At 51.0% G+C, this 15,286-nt stretch overlaps 1 protein-coding gene across 1 annotated transcript in view; it reads right to left on the reverse strand.

The window, feature by feature from the left end:
- LOC115108771 (collagen alpha-1(XXIV) chain) overlaps positions 1-15,286 on the reverse strand; it is a 296,583-nt gene that overhangs the window by 42,733 nt on the left and 238,564 nt on the right. Inside the window, exon 47 of the mRNA XM_065009201.1 lies at positions 1,216-1,323. Coding sequence (XP_064865273.1) covers positions 1,216-1,323 — 108 coding nt within the window. The remainder of the gene's footprint in view (positions 1-1,215; positions 1,324-15,286) is intronic.

Raw genomic sequence — 15,286 nt, forward strand, 5'->3', positions numbered from 1 at the left:
CATCCATGCATGAAATACCCACATACTCAGGGCTGCCGGGGCTGCAGACTTTAGTATCAAGAATCCCATTGATCTCTGACCACAGAAACCCAATCAAATCAAATAAGCCATTTAATGACCAGTCATTTCCTGATGAATATCCTTCAGTACTTTAAACACAGCTAGTGGGAGCAGGATCCGTATTCCGTAAGCCTCCCAGTGTGCAGGAGTGCTGAACTAGGATCAGTTTCTCCTTTTAGATTATAATTGCTGTACAGGGTGGACCTGATGCTAGATCAGTATAAGAATACGGGCCCAGAAGGAGAGGGAGAAGGGAAAAGGAGGGGCAGCCATATTTCAGTCTTCTAAAGCTCCATTTCTCCTGTGATATGTTGATTTACTGGATTACAGGAGTCTTTCCGTCCTGGTCGCAGTCTAGCCACAATCACCTTAATAATGTGTTGTTGACTTAATCTACTTAAAGGACTTTTTTTCTTCATTAGTCCACAGTTCCCAAGATGTCAGCAGTCAAATTTTCAAGATTTAGGATTTTCAAGAAGTATTCGTTTTGCATCATGTGATGTGGCAAGTGACACTTTGCTTCTTGAAAATCCAATATCTTGAAAACTTGATTGCTGACATGGACTAATGAAAAAAATACCATAATATAGTTTTTGAGTGTATTTTTCCTTTAATAATGGGATAATCTCATAACTTCATTCAGCCCATTCTTCAGTTTGGACATTGTTGGAGATGTACTGTGATGCTAGCTAGTGTTGTGATTGCGTGTAATGTTGCAAGAGAAATAGATGAGTGAGGTTATGAACGAGGAGACGCGGTAAAACTAAATAAGAAAGGGGTCACTGGATCGTAAACTTGATTCTGATTCAGAGAGCGGGTCAGACTGTCAGCCACAGACATTTAACGATGCTGAGAGAATGGCTCTCTTAAAGTTTGCTTACACAATGTAATAATCCCCTGACTCTTACTGTGACCTACTGTAGAGCACAGACAGGGCAAGAGTTTGTTTATGGACAGATTATAGGGCCCCATTCTGTGTGTGTGTGTGTGTGTGTGTGTGTGTGTCTGTGTGTGTGTGTGTGTGTGTGTGTGTGTGTGCGTGCGTGCGTGCGTGCGTGCGTGCGTGCGTGCGTGCGTGCGTGCGTGCGTGTGTGTGTGTGTGTGTGAGTGTCTGCAGGCACGGGGAATAATTGTGCCTGATGAGTGTGTAGCTACCTGTCGCCCAGTCTTCCCTGGAAATCCTGGTAACCCAACCAGTCCTGGAGGACCGTCAGGCCCAGCGTATCCCTCCATGCCTCTGGGTCCAAGTAAACCAACTTCGCCCTGGGAAATACAAAACAACAATATGAAACTCAATCTGTCGTGTGTCCAGGACAATACTTGTAAAGGCATTAGTTATGGGCGCTAACGTGAATATTCAGGTCTTAGCCAGTTGAGGTCACTTCTCACCGTAATGCATTTTATCCAACCACCTACACTACGATACACTGCCGCTCTAATCTCCCAACCTTTCCCAATCTGATTAGCTGTTCAACAGTCTTACAGCTGGGGAGTAGAAGCTGTTAAGGAGCCTTTTGGACCTAGACTTGAAGCTCCGGTACCGCTTGCCGTGCGGTAGCAGAGAGAGCAGATTATGACTAAGGTGGCTGGGGTCTTTGACAATTTTTGGGGGGGCCTTCCTCTGACACCACCTAGTAGAGAGGTCCTGAATGGCAGGAAGCTTGGCCCCAGGGATGTACTGGGTCGTACGCACTACCCTCTGTAGCCGAACGTTTCCATACTAGGCGGTGATGCAACCGGTCACGAGGCTCTCGATGGTGCAGCTGTAGAATCTTTTGATACCATCACTCAGCATGTTCTCGGCAATAACTCATTCAATTTGTTTCCATCACTCCATGGCCTCTCTCTCTCCATCATCCCTCCTTCCCTGCTTTCTATCTCTTCACACAGGCTCTCTCTCGCTCTCTCTCTGTCCGTCTCCACTTCTCTCCCCTTTTCTCCCCCCTACAAAGTAGTCCATAAAGTAAAAGTAAATCTCCACGTAACACAATGCATTAGGCTTGTTTGTTGTAGTACAGAATGTAATGCAATATATCTATTTCCTCTCTCTGTACCTCTCTACATCTCACCCATCACCCTCTCCCTCTGTACCTCTCTACATATCACCCTCTCCCTCTGTACCTCTCTACATCTCTCTCATCACCCTCTCCCTCTGTACCTCTCTACATCTCTCCCATCACCCTCTCTACATCTCTCCCATCACCCTCTCCCTCTGTACCTCTCTACATCTCTCCCATCACCCTCTCCCTGTACCTCTCACCCTCCCATCACCCTCCCTCTCCACCTCTCTACATCTCTCTCCCATCACCCTCCCATCCCTCTGTACCTCTCTACATCTCTCCCATCACCCTCTCCACCTCTCTACATCTCTCCCATCACCCTCTCCCTCTGTACCTCTCTACATCTCTCCCATCACCCTCTCCCTCTGTACCTCTCTACATCTCTCCCATCAGCCTCTCCACCTCTCTACATCTCTCCCATCACCCTCTCCCTCTGTACCTCTCGACAACTCTCCCATCACCCTCTCCCTCTCCACCTCTCTACATCTCTCCAATCACCCTCTCTACATCTCTCCCATCACCCTCTCCCTCTGTACCTCTCTACAACTATCCCATCACCCTCTCCCATCACCCTCTCCCTCTCCACCTCTCTACATCTCTCTCATCACCCTCTCCCTCTCCACCTCTCTACATCTCTCCAATCACCCTCTCTACATCTCTCCCATCACCCTCTCCCTCTGTACCTCTCGACAACTCTCCCATCACCCTCTCCCTCTCCACCTCTCTACATCTGTCCAATCACCCTCTCCACATCTCTCCCATCACCCTCTCCCTCTGTACCTCTCTACAACTCTCCCATCACCCTCTCCCTCTGTACCTCTCGACAACTCTCCCATCACCCTCTCCCTCTCCACCTCTCTACATCTCTCCAATCACCCTCTCTACATCTCTCCCATCACCCTCTCCCTCTGTACCTCTCTACATCTCTCCAATCACCCTCTCCCTCTGTACCTCTCTACATCTCTCCCATCACCCTCTCCCTCTGTACCTCTCTACATCTCTCCCATCACCCTCTCCCTCTGTACCTCTCTACAACTCTCCCATCACCCTCTCTACATCTCTCCCATCACCCTCTCTACATCTCTCCCATCACCCTCTCCACCTCTCTACATCTCACCAATCACCCTCTCCCTCTGTACCTCTTTACATCTCTCCAATCACCCTCTCCCTCTGTACCTCTCTACAACTCTCCCATCACCCTCTCCCTCTGTACCTCTCTACAACTCTCCCATCACCCTCTCCCTCTGTGCCTCTCTACATCTCTCCCATCACCCTCTCCCTCTCCACCTCTCTACATCTCTCCAATCACCCTCTCTACATCTCTCCCATCACCCTCTCCCTCTGTACCTCTCTACATCTCTCCAATCACCCTCTCCCTCTGTACCTCTCTACATCTCTCCCATCACCCTCTCCCTCTCCACCTCTCTACATCTCTCCAATCACCCTCTCTACATCTCTCCCATCACCCTCTCCCTCTGTACCTCTCTACATCTCTCCCATCACCCTCTCCCTCTGTACCTCTCGACAACTCTCCCATCACCCTCTCTACATCTCTCCCATCACCCTCTCCCTCTCCACCTCTCTACATCTCTCCAATCACCCTCTCTACATCTCTCCCATCACCCTCTCCCTCTGTACCTCTCTACAACTCTCCCATCACCCTCTCCACCTCTCTACATCTCTCTCATCACCCTCTCCCTCTGTACCTCTCTACATCTCTCCCATCACCCTCTCCCTCTGTACCTCTCTACAACTCTCCCATCACCCTCTCCCTCTGTACCTCTCTACAACTCTCCCATCAGCCTCTCCACCTCTCTACATCTCTCTCATCACCCTCTCCCTCTGTACCTCTCTACAACTCTCCCATCACCCTCTCCCTCTGTACCTCTCTACAACTCTCCCATCACCCTCTCTACATCTCTCCCATCACCCTCTGCACTTCTCTACATCTCTCCCATCACCCTCTCCCTCTGTACCTCTCTACATCTCTCCCATCACCCTCTCCCTCTGTACCTCTCTACATCTCTCCCATCACCCTCTCCCTCTGTACCTCTCTACATCTCTCCCATCACCCTCTCCCTCCACCTCTCTACATCTCTCCCATCACCCTCTCCCTCTGTACATCTCTCCCATCACCCTCTCCTCTGTACCTCTCTACATCTCTCCCATCACCCTCTCTCTCCACCTCTCTACATCTCTCCCATCACCCTCTCCCTCTGTACCTCTCTACATCTCTCCCATCACCCTCTCCCTCTGTACCTCTCATCTCTCCCATCACCCTCTCCCTCCCACCTCTCTACATCTCTCCAATCACCCTCTCTACATCTCTCCCATCACCCTCTCCCTCTGTACCTCTCTACATCTCTCCAATCTCTCCCATCACCCTCTCTCCCTCTGTACCTCTCTACATCTCTCCCATCTCTCCCATCACCCTCTCCCATCACCCTCCCTCTCCACCTCTCTACATCTCTCCCATCACCCTCTCCCTCTCCACCTCTCTACATCTCTCCAATCACCCTCTCCCTCTCTCCCACCCTCTCTCTGTACCTCTACATCCATCACCCTCTCCCTCTGAACCTCTCTACAACTCTCCCATCACCCTCTCTCCTCTGTCTCTCCAATCACCCTCTATACATCTCTCCCATCACCCTCTCCCTCTGTACCTCTCTACATCTCTCCCATCACCCTCTCCTCTCCACCTCTCTACCTCTCTCACCCTCTCTACATCTCTCCCATCACCCTCTCCCTCTGTACCTCTCTACATCTCTCCCATCACCCTCTCCCTCTGAACCTCTCTACATCTCTCCCATCACCCTCTCCTCTCCACCTCTCTCTCTCTCATCACCCTCTCCCTCTCCACCTCTCTACATCTCTCCAATCCCTCTCTACATCTCTCCTTCACCCTCTCCCTCTGTACCTCTCTCATCTCTCTCATCACCCTCTCCCTCTGAACCTCTCTACAACTCTCCCATCACCCTCTCCCTCTCCACCTCTCTACATCTCTCCAATCACCCTCTACATCTCTCCCATCACCCTCTCCTCTGTACCTCTCTACAACTTTCCCATCACCCTCTCCTCTGTACCTCTCTCAACTCTCCCATCACCCTCTCCCTCTCCACCTCTCTACATCTCTCCAATCACCCTCTCTCATCTCTCCCATCACCCTCTCCCTCTGTACCTCTCTACATCTCTCTCCAATCACCCTCTCCTCTGTACCTCTCTACAACTCTCCCATCACCCTCTCCCTCTGTACCTCTCTACATCTCTCCCATCACCCTCTCCCTCTGTACCTCTCTACATCTCTCCCATCACCCTCTCCTCTCCACCTCTCTACATCTCTCCAATCACCTTCTCTATCATCTCCCTCTGTACCTCCCATCACTCTCCAATCACCCTCTCCCTCTGTACCTCTCTACATCTCTCCAATCACCCTCTCCCTCTCCTCTACATCTCTCCCATCACCCTCTCCCTCTCCACCTCTCTACATCTCTCCAATCACCCTCTCTACATCTCTCCCATCACCCTCTCCTCTGTACCTCTCTACATCTCTCCAATCACCCTCTCCTCTGTACCTCTCTACATCTCTCCATCACCCTCTCCTCTCCACCTCTCTACATCTCTCCAATCACCCTCATCACCCTCTCCCTCTGTACCTCTCTACATCTCTCCAATCACCCTCTCCTCTGTACCTCTCTACATCTCTCCAATCACCCTCTCCTCTCCACCTCTCTCTATCCCATCACCCTCTCCCTCTGTACCTCTCTCTCTCCCATCACCCTCTCCCTCTGTACCTCTCTACATCTCTCCCATCACCCTCTCCCTCTGTACCTCTCTACATCTCTCTCATCACCCTCTCTACATCTCTCCCATCACCCTCTCCACCTCTCTACATCTCTCCCATCACCCTCTCCTCTGTACCTCTCTACATCTCTCCCATCACCCTCTCCCTCTGTACCTCTCTACAACTCTCCCATCAGCCTCTCCACCTCTCTACATCTCTCTCTCATCACCCTCTCCTCTGTACCTCTCTACATCTCTCCCATCACCCTCTACATCTCTCCCATCACCCTCTCCACCTCTCTACATCTCTCCCATCACCCTCTCCCTCTGTACCTCTCTACATCTCTCCCATCACCCTCTCCCTCTGTACCTCTCTACAACTCTCCCATCAGCCTCTCCACCTCTCTACATCTCTCTCATCACCCTCTCCCTCTGTACCTCTCTACATCTCTCCCATCACCCTCTCCACCTCTCTACATCTCTCCCATCACCCTCTCCCTCTGTACCTCTCTACAACTCTCCCATCAGCCTCTCCACCTCTCTACATCTCTCTCATCACCCTCTCCCTCTGTACCTCTCTACATCTCTCCCATCACCCTCTCCCTCTGTACCTCTCTACAACTCTCCCATCAGCCTCTCCACCTCTCTACATCTCTCTCATCACCCTCTCCTCTGTACCTCTCTACAACTCTCCCATCACCCTCTCCTCTGTACCTCTCTACAACTCTCCCATCACCCTCTCCCTCTCCCATACCTCTCCACCTCTCTACATCTCTCCCATCACCCTCTCCCTCTGTACCTCTCTACAACTCTCCCATCACCCTCTCCCTCTGTACCTCTCTACATCTCTCCCATCACACTCTCCCTCTGTACCTCTCTACATCTTTCCCATCACCATCTCCCTCTGTACCTCTCTACAACTCTCCCATCACCCTCTCCCTCTGTACCTCTCTCCCATCACACTCTCCCTCTGTACCTCTCTACATCTCTCCCATCACCCTCTCCCTCTGTACCTCTCTACATCTCTCCCATGCCTTCCGCCTGGCTACTCCAACCTCGGCCAACAGCTCCGCCCCCCCGCAGCTCCTCGCCCAAGCCTCTCCAGGTTCTCCTTTACCCAAATCCAGATAGCAGATGTTCTGAAAGAGCTGCAAAACCTAGACCCGTACAAATCAGCTGGGCTTGACAATCTGGACCCTCTATTTCTGAAACTATCTGCCGCCATTGTCGCAACCCCTATTACCAGCCTGTTCAACCTCTCTTTCATATCATCTGAGATCCCCAAGGATTGGAAAGCTGCCGCAGTCATCCCCCTCTTCAAAGGGGGAGACACCCTGGACCCAAACTGCTATAGACCTATATCCATCCTGCCCTGCCTATCTAAGGTCTTCGAAAGCCAAGTCAACAAACAGGTCACTGACCATCTCGAATCCCACCGTACCTTCTCCGCTGTGCAATCTGGTTTCCGAGCCGGTCATGGGTGCACCTCAGCCACGCTCAAGGTACTAAACGATATCATAACCGCTATCGATAAAAGACAGTACTGTGCAGCCGTCTTCATCGACCTCGCCAAGGCTTTCGACTCTGTCAATCACCATATTCTTATCGGCAGACTCAGTAGCCTCGGTTTCTCGGATGACTGCCTTGCCTGGTTCACCAATTACTTTGCAGACAGAGTTCAGTGTGTCAAATCGGAGGGCATGCTGTCCGGTCCTCTGGCAGTCTCTATGGGGGTGCCACAGGGTTCAATTCTCGGGCCGACTCTTTTCTCTGTATATATCAATGATGTTGCTCTTGCTGCGGGCGATTCCCTGATCCACCTCTACGCAGACGACACCATTCTATATACTTTCGGCCCGTCATTGGACACTGTGCTATCTAACCTCCAAACGAGCTTCAATGCCATACAGCACTCCTTCCGTGGCCTCCAACTGCTCTTAAACGCAAGTAAAACCAAATGCATGCTTTTCAACCGATCGCTGCCTGCACCCGCATGCCCGACTAGCATCACCACCCTGGATGGTTCCGACCTTGAATATGTGGACATCTATATGTACCTAGGTGTCTGGCTAGACTGCAAACTCTCCTTCCAGACTCACATCAAACATCTCCAATCGAAAATCAAATCAAGAGTCGGCTTTCTATTCCGCAACAAAGCCTCCTTCACTCACGCCGCCAAGCTTACCCTAGTAAAACTGACTATCCTACCGATCCTCGATTTCGGCGATGTCATCTACAAAATGGCTTCCAACACTCTACTCAGCAAACTGGATGCAGTCTATCATAGTGCCATCCGTTTTGTCACCAAAGCACCTTATACCACCCACCACTGCGACTTGTATGCTCTAGTCGGCTGGCCCTCGCTACATATTCGTCGCCAGACCCACTGGCTCCAGGTCATCTACAAGTCCATGCTAGGTAAAGCTCCGCCTTATCTCAGTTCACTGGTCACGATGGCAACACCCATCCGTAGCACACGCTCCAGCAGGTGTATCTCACTGATCATCCCTAAAGCCAACACCTCATTTGGCCGCCTTTCGTTCCAGTACTCTGCTGCCTGTGACTGGAATGAACTGCAAAAATCGCTGAAGTTGGAGACTTTTATCTCCCTCACCAACTTCAAACATCAGCTATCCGAGCAGCTAACCGATCGCTGCAGCTGTACATAGTCTATTGGTAAATAGCCCACCCATTTTCACCTACCTCATCCCCATACTGTTTTTATACTGTTTTTTTTATTTTATTTTTTTATTTATTTACTTTTCTGCTCTTTTGCACACCAATATCTCTACCTGTACATGACCATCTGATCTTTTATCACCCCAGTGTTAATCTGCAAAATTGTATTATTCGCCTACCTCCTCATGCCTTTTGCACACATTGTATATAGACTGCCCATTTTTTTTCTACTGTGTTATTGACTTGTTAATTGTTTACTCCATGTGTAACTCTGTGTTGTCTGTTCACACTGCTATGCTTTATCTTGGCCAGGTCGCAGTTGCAAATGAGAACTTGTTCTCAACTAGCCTACCTGGTTAAATAAAGGTGAAATAAAAAATTTAAAAAATCACCCTCTCCCTCTGTACCTCTCTACATCTCTCCCATCACCCTCTCCCTCTCCACCTCTTTACATCTCTCCAATCACCCTCTCTACATCTCTCCCATCACCCTCTCCCTCTGTACCTCTCTACATCTCTCCAATCACCCTCTCCCTCTGTACCTCTCTACATCTCTCCAATCACCCTCTCCCTCTCCACCTCTCTACATCTCTCTCATCACCCTCTCCCTCTGTCCCTCTCTACAACTCTCCCATCACCCTCTCCCTCTGTACCTCTCTACATCTCTCCCATCACCCTCTCCCTCTGTACCTCTCTACATCTCTCCCATCACCCTCTCCCTCTCCACCTCCCTACATCTCTCCAATCACCCTCTCTACATCTCTCCCATCACCCTCTCCCTCTGTACCTCTCTACATCTCTCCAATCACCCTCTCCCTCTGTACCTCTCTACATCTCTCCAATCACCCTCTCCCTCTCCACCTCTCTACATCTCTCCCATCACCCTCTCCCTCTGTACCTCTCTACATCTCTCCCATCACCCTCTCCCTCTGTACCTCTCTACATCTCTCCCATCACCCTCTCCCTCTGTACCTCTCTACACCTCTCCCATCACCCTCTCCCTCTGTACCTCTCGACAACTCTCCCATCACCCTCTCTACATCTCTCCCATCACCCTCTCCACCTCTCTACATCTCTCCCATCACCCTCTCCCTCTGTACCTCTCTACATGTCTCCCATCACCCTCTCCCTCTGTACCTCTCTACAACTCTCCCATCAGCCTCTCCACCTCTCTACATCTCTCCAATCACCCTCTCTACAACTCTCCCATCACCCTCTGTACATCTCTCCCATCACCCTCTCCACCTCTCTACATCTCTCCCATCACCCTCTCCCTCTGTACCTCTCTACATCTCTCCCATCACCCTCTCCCTCTGTACCTCTCTACATCTCTCCCATCACCCTCTCCCTCTGTACCTCTCTACAACTCTCCCATCAGCCTCTCCACCTCTCTACATCTCTCTCATCACCCTCTCCCTCTGTACCTCTCTACAACTCTCCCATCACCCTCTCCTCTGTACCTCTCTACAACTCTCCCATCACCCTCTCTACATCTCTCCCATCACCCTCTCCACCTCTCTACATCTCTCCCATCACCCTCTCCCTCTGTACCTCTCTACATCTCTCCATCACCCTCTCCCTCTGTACCTCTCTACAACTCTCCCATCAGCCTCTCCACCTCTCTACATCTCTCTCATCACCCTCTCCCTCTGTACCTCTCTACAACTCTCCCATCACCCTCTCCCCTCTGTACACAACTCTCCCATCACCCTCTCTACATCTCTCCCATCACCCTCTCCACCTCTCTACATCTCTCCCATCACCCTCCCTCTGTACCTCTCTACATCTCTCCATCACCCTCTCCCTCTGTACCTCTCTCTACATCTCTCCCATCACCCTCTCCCTCTGTACCTCTCTACAACTCTCCCATCACCCTCTCTACATCTCTCCCATCACGCTCTCCACCTCTCTACATCTCTCCCATCACCCTCTCCCTCTGTACCTCTCTACATCTCTCCATCACCCTCTCCCTGTACCTCTCTACATCTCTCCCATCACCCTCTCCCTCTCCACCTCTCTACATCTCTCCCATCACCCTCTATACATCTCCCTCTGTACCTCTCTACAACTCTCCCATCACCCTCTCCCTCTCCACCTCTCTACATCTCTCCAATCACCCTCTCTATCTCTCCCATCACCCTCTCCCTCTGTACCTCTCTACATCTCTCCCATCACCCTCTCCTCTCTGAACCTCTCTACATCTCTCCCATCACCCTCTCCCATCTCCACCTCTCTACATCTCTCCCATCACCCTCTCCCTCTCCACCTCTCTACATCTCTCCATCACCCTCTCCATCTCTGTACCTCTCCTCTGTACCTCTCTACATCTCTCCCATCACCCTCTCCCTCTGAACCTCTCGACAACTCTCCCATCACCCTCTCCCATCCACCTCTCTACATCTCTCCAATCACCCTCTATACATCTCTCCCATCACCCTCTCCCTCTGTACCTCTCTACATCTCTCCCATCACCCTCTCCCTCTGTACCTCTCGACAACTCTCCCATCACCCTCTCCCTCTCCACCTCTCTCTCATCTCTCTCATCTCTCCCACACCCTCTCCCTCTGTACCTCTCTACATCTCTCCCATCACCCTCTCCCTCTGTACCTCTCTACAACTCTCCCATCACCCTCTCCCTCTGTACCTCTCTACATCTCTCCCATCACCCTCTCCCTCTGTACCTCTCTACATCTCTCCCATCACCCTCTCCCTCTCCACCTCTCTACATCTCTCCAATCACCTTCTCTACATCTCTCCCATCACCCTCTCCCTCTGTACCTCTCTACATCTCTCCAATCACCCTCTCCCTCTGTACCTCTCTACATCTCTCCAATCACCCTCTCCTCTGTACCTCTCTACATCTCTCCCATCACCCTCTCCCTCTCCACCTGTACATCTCTCCAATCACCCTCTACATCTCTCCATCACCCTCTCCCTCTGTACCTCACATCTCTCCAATCACCCTCTCCTCTGTACCTCTCTACATCTCTCCCATCACCCTCTCCCTCTGTAATCACCCTCTCTACATCTCTCCCATCACCCTCTCCCTCTGTACCTCTCTACATCTCTCCCATCACCCTCTCCCTCTGTACCTCTCTACATCTCTCCAATCACCCTCTCCCTCTCACCTCTCTACATCTATCCCATCACCCTCTCCTCTACATCTCTCCCATCACCCTCTCCCTCTGTACCTCTCATCTCTCCCATCACCCTCTCCCTCTGTACCTCTCCATCACCCTCTCACCCTCTCTCTCCCATCACCTCTCCACACTCTCTACATCTCTCCCATCACCCTCTCCCTCTGTACCTCTCTACATCTCTCCCATCACCCTCTCCCTCTGTACCTCTCTACAACTCTCCCATCACCCTCTCCACCTCTCTACATCTCTCTCACCCTCTCCTCTGTACCTCTCTACATCTCTCCCATCACCCTCTCCCTCTGTCACCTCCACCTCTCTACATCTCTCCCATCACCCTCTCCCTCTGTACCTCTCTACATCTCTCCATCACCCTCTCCCTCTGTACCTCTCACAACTCTCCCATCAGCCTCTCCACCTCCCATCTCTCTCACCCCCCCTCTCCTCTGTCACCTCTCTACACATCTCTCCCATCACCCTCTCCCTCTGTACCTCTCTACAACTCTCCCATCAGCCTCTCCACCTCTCTACATCTCTCCCATCACCCTCTCTCCTCTGTACCTCTCACATCTCTCTCCTCTGTACCTCTCTACAACCTCCCATCAGCCTCTCCACCTCTCTACATCTCTCTCATCACCCTCTCCCTCTGTACCTCTCTACAACTCTCCCATCACCCTCTCCCTCTGTACATCTCTCCCCCATCACCCTCTCTACATCTCTCCATCACCCTCTCCACCTCTACATCTCTCCCATCACCCTCTGTACCTCTTACAACTCTCCCATCACCCTCTCCCTCTGTATCTCTACATCCCATCCCATCACCTCTCCCTCTGTACCTCTTTACATCTTCCCAATCACCCTCTCCCTCTGTACCTCTCTACATCTCTCCCATCACCCTCTCCTCTGTCACTCCATCACACTCTCCCATCTGTACCTCTCTACATCTCTCCCATCACCCTCTCCTCTGTACCTCTCTACATCTCTCCCATCCCCTGGCTCCCTCCACCTCTACCAACAGCTCATCTCCCCCGCAGCTCCCCAAGCCTCTCCAGGTTCTCCTTTACCCAAATCCAGATAGCAGATGTTCTGAAAGAGCTGCAAAACCTAGACCCGTACAAATCAGCTGGGCTTGACAATCTGGACCCTCTATTTCTGAAACTATCTGCCGCCATTGTCACCCCTATCTCTGTTCAACCTCTCTTTCATATCATCTGAGATCCCCCAAGGATTGAAAGCTGCCGCAGTCATCCCCTCTTCAAAGGGGGAGACACCCTGGACCCAAACTGCTATAGACCTATATCCATCCTGCCCTGCCTATCTAAGGTCTTCCTTTCAACAAACAGGTCACTGACCATCTCGAATCCCACCGTACCTTCTCCGCTGTGCAATCTGGTTTCCGAGCCGGTCATGGGTGCACCTCAGCCACGCTACAAACGATATCATAACCGCCGATAAAAGACAGTACTGTGCAGCCGTCTTCATCTCGCCAAGGCTTTCGACTCTGTCAATCACCATATTCTTATCATCAGACTCAGTAGCCTCGGTTTCTCGGATGACTGCCTTGCCTGGTTCACCAATTACTTTGCAGACAGAGTTCAGTGTGTCAAATCGGAGGGCATGCTGTCCGGTCCTCTGGCAGTCTCTCCACAGGGTTCAATTCTCGGGCCGACTCTTTCTCTGTATATATCAATGATGTTGCTCTTGCTCCCCCTGATCCACCCTCTCCCACCATTCTGTACCCGTCATTGGACACTGTGCTATCTAACTCCAAACCCATCAGCACTCCTTCCGTGGCCTCCAACTGCTCTTAAACGCAAGTAAAACCAAATGCATGCTTTTCAACCGACGCTGCCTGCACCCGCATGCTCATCACCACCCTGGATCACCTTGAATATGTGGACATCTATATGTACCTAGGTGTCTGGCTAGACTGCAAACTCTCCTTCCAGACTCACATCAAACATCTCCAATCGAAAATCAAATCAAGAGTCGGCTTTCTATTCTCAAAGCCTCTGTACCCCTAGTAAAACTGACTATCCTACCGATCCTCGATCCCATCATCTACAAAATGGCTTCCAACACTCTACTCAGCAAACTGGATGCAGTCTATCCATAGTGCATCCGTTTTGTCACCAAAGCCCTTATACCACCCACCACTGCGACTCTCCCTCGCTACATCTGTCGCCACCCACTGGCTCTCATCTATCCATGCTAGGTAAAGCTCCTCAGTTCACTGGTCACTGGCAACACCCATCTGTAGCAGGTGTATCTCACTGATCATCCTAAAGCCAACACCTCATTTGGCCGCCTCCTCCAGTACTCTCTGCCTGTGACTGGAATGAACTGCTCCCATCTCCCTCACCAACTTCAAACATCAGCTATCCGAGCAGCTAACCGATCATGCAGCTGTACATAGTCTATTGGTAAATAGCCCACCCATTTTCACCTACCTCATCCCCATACTGTTTTTATACTGTTTTTTTTATTTTATTTTTTTATTTATTTACTTTTCTGCTCTTTTGCACACCAATATCTCTACCTCCCATCTGATCTTTTATCACCCCAGTGTTAATCTGCAAAATTGTATTATTCATCCTCCTCCTCATGCCTTTTGCACACATTGTATATAGACTGCCCATTTTTTTCTCCCTTTACTCCATGTGTAACTCTGTGTTGTCTGTTCACACTCTTGGCCAGGTCGCAGTTGCAAATGAGAACTTGTTCTCAACTCCTACCTGGTTAAATAAAGGTGAAATAAAAAATTTAAAAAATCACCCTCTCCCTCTGTACCTACATCTCTCCCATCACCCTCTCCCTCTCCACCTCTTTACATCTCTCCAATCACCCTCTCTACATCTCTCCCATCACCCTCTCTGTACCTCTCTACATCTCTCCAATCACCCTCTCTCCTCTGTACCTCTCTACATCTCTCCAATCACCCTCCTCCACCTCATCTCTCTCATCACCCTCTCTCTCTACACATCACCCTCTCCTCTGTACCACATCTCACACCCTCTCTGTACCTCTGTATCTCTCCCATCACCCTCTCCACCTCCCTACATCTCTCCAATCACATCACCCTCTCCCTCTGTACCTCTCTACATCTCTCCAATCACCCTCTCCTCTGTACCTCTCTACATCTCTCCAATCACCCTCTCCTCTCCACCTCTGTCTCTCCCATCACCCTCTCCTCTGTACCTCCTCCCATCACCCTCTCCCTCTGTACCTCTCTCTCTCCATCTCTCCCATCACCTACATCTCTCCCATCTGTACCTCTACATCACCCTCTCCCACATCTCTCCCATCACTCCTCTCTCATCTCCCATCAGCCTCTCCCATCTGTACCCAATCACCTACATCTCTCCCATCTCTGTACATCTCTCCCTCTCCCTCTGTACCTCTCTACATGTCTCCCATCACCCTCTCTCCCCATCACCCTCTCCCTCTCTCCCTCTCTACATCTCTCCCATCACCCTCTCACCCTCTCCCTCCTCTCTACATCTCTCCCATCACCCTCTCCCTCTGTACCTCTCTACATCTCTCCCATCACCCTCTCCCTCTGTACCTCTCT

Source organism: Oncorhynchus nerka, linkage group LG24 (assembly GCF_034236695.1).
Source record: "Oncorhynchus nerka isolate Pitt River linkage group LG24, Oner_Uvic_2.0, whole genome shotgun sequence".
In the NCBI taxonomy this organism is placed as follows: Eukaryota; Metazoa; Chordata; class Actinopteri; order Salmoniformes; family Salmonidae; genus Oncorhynchus; species Oncorhynchus nerka.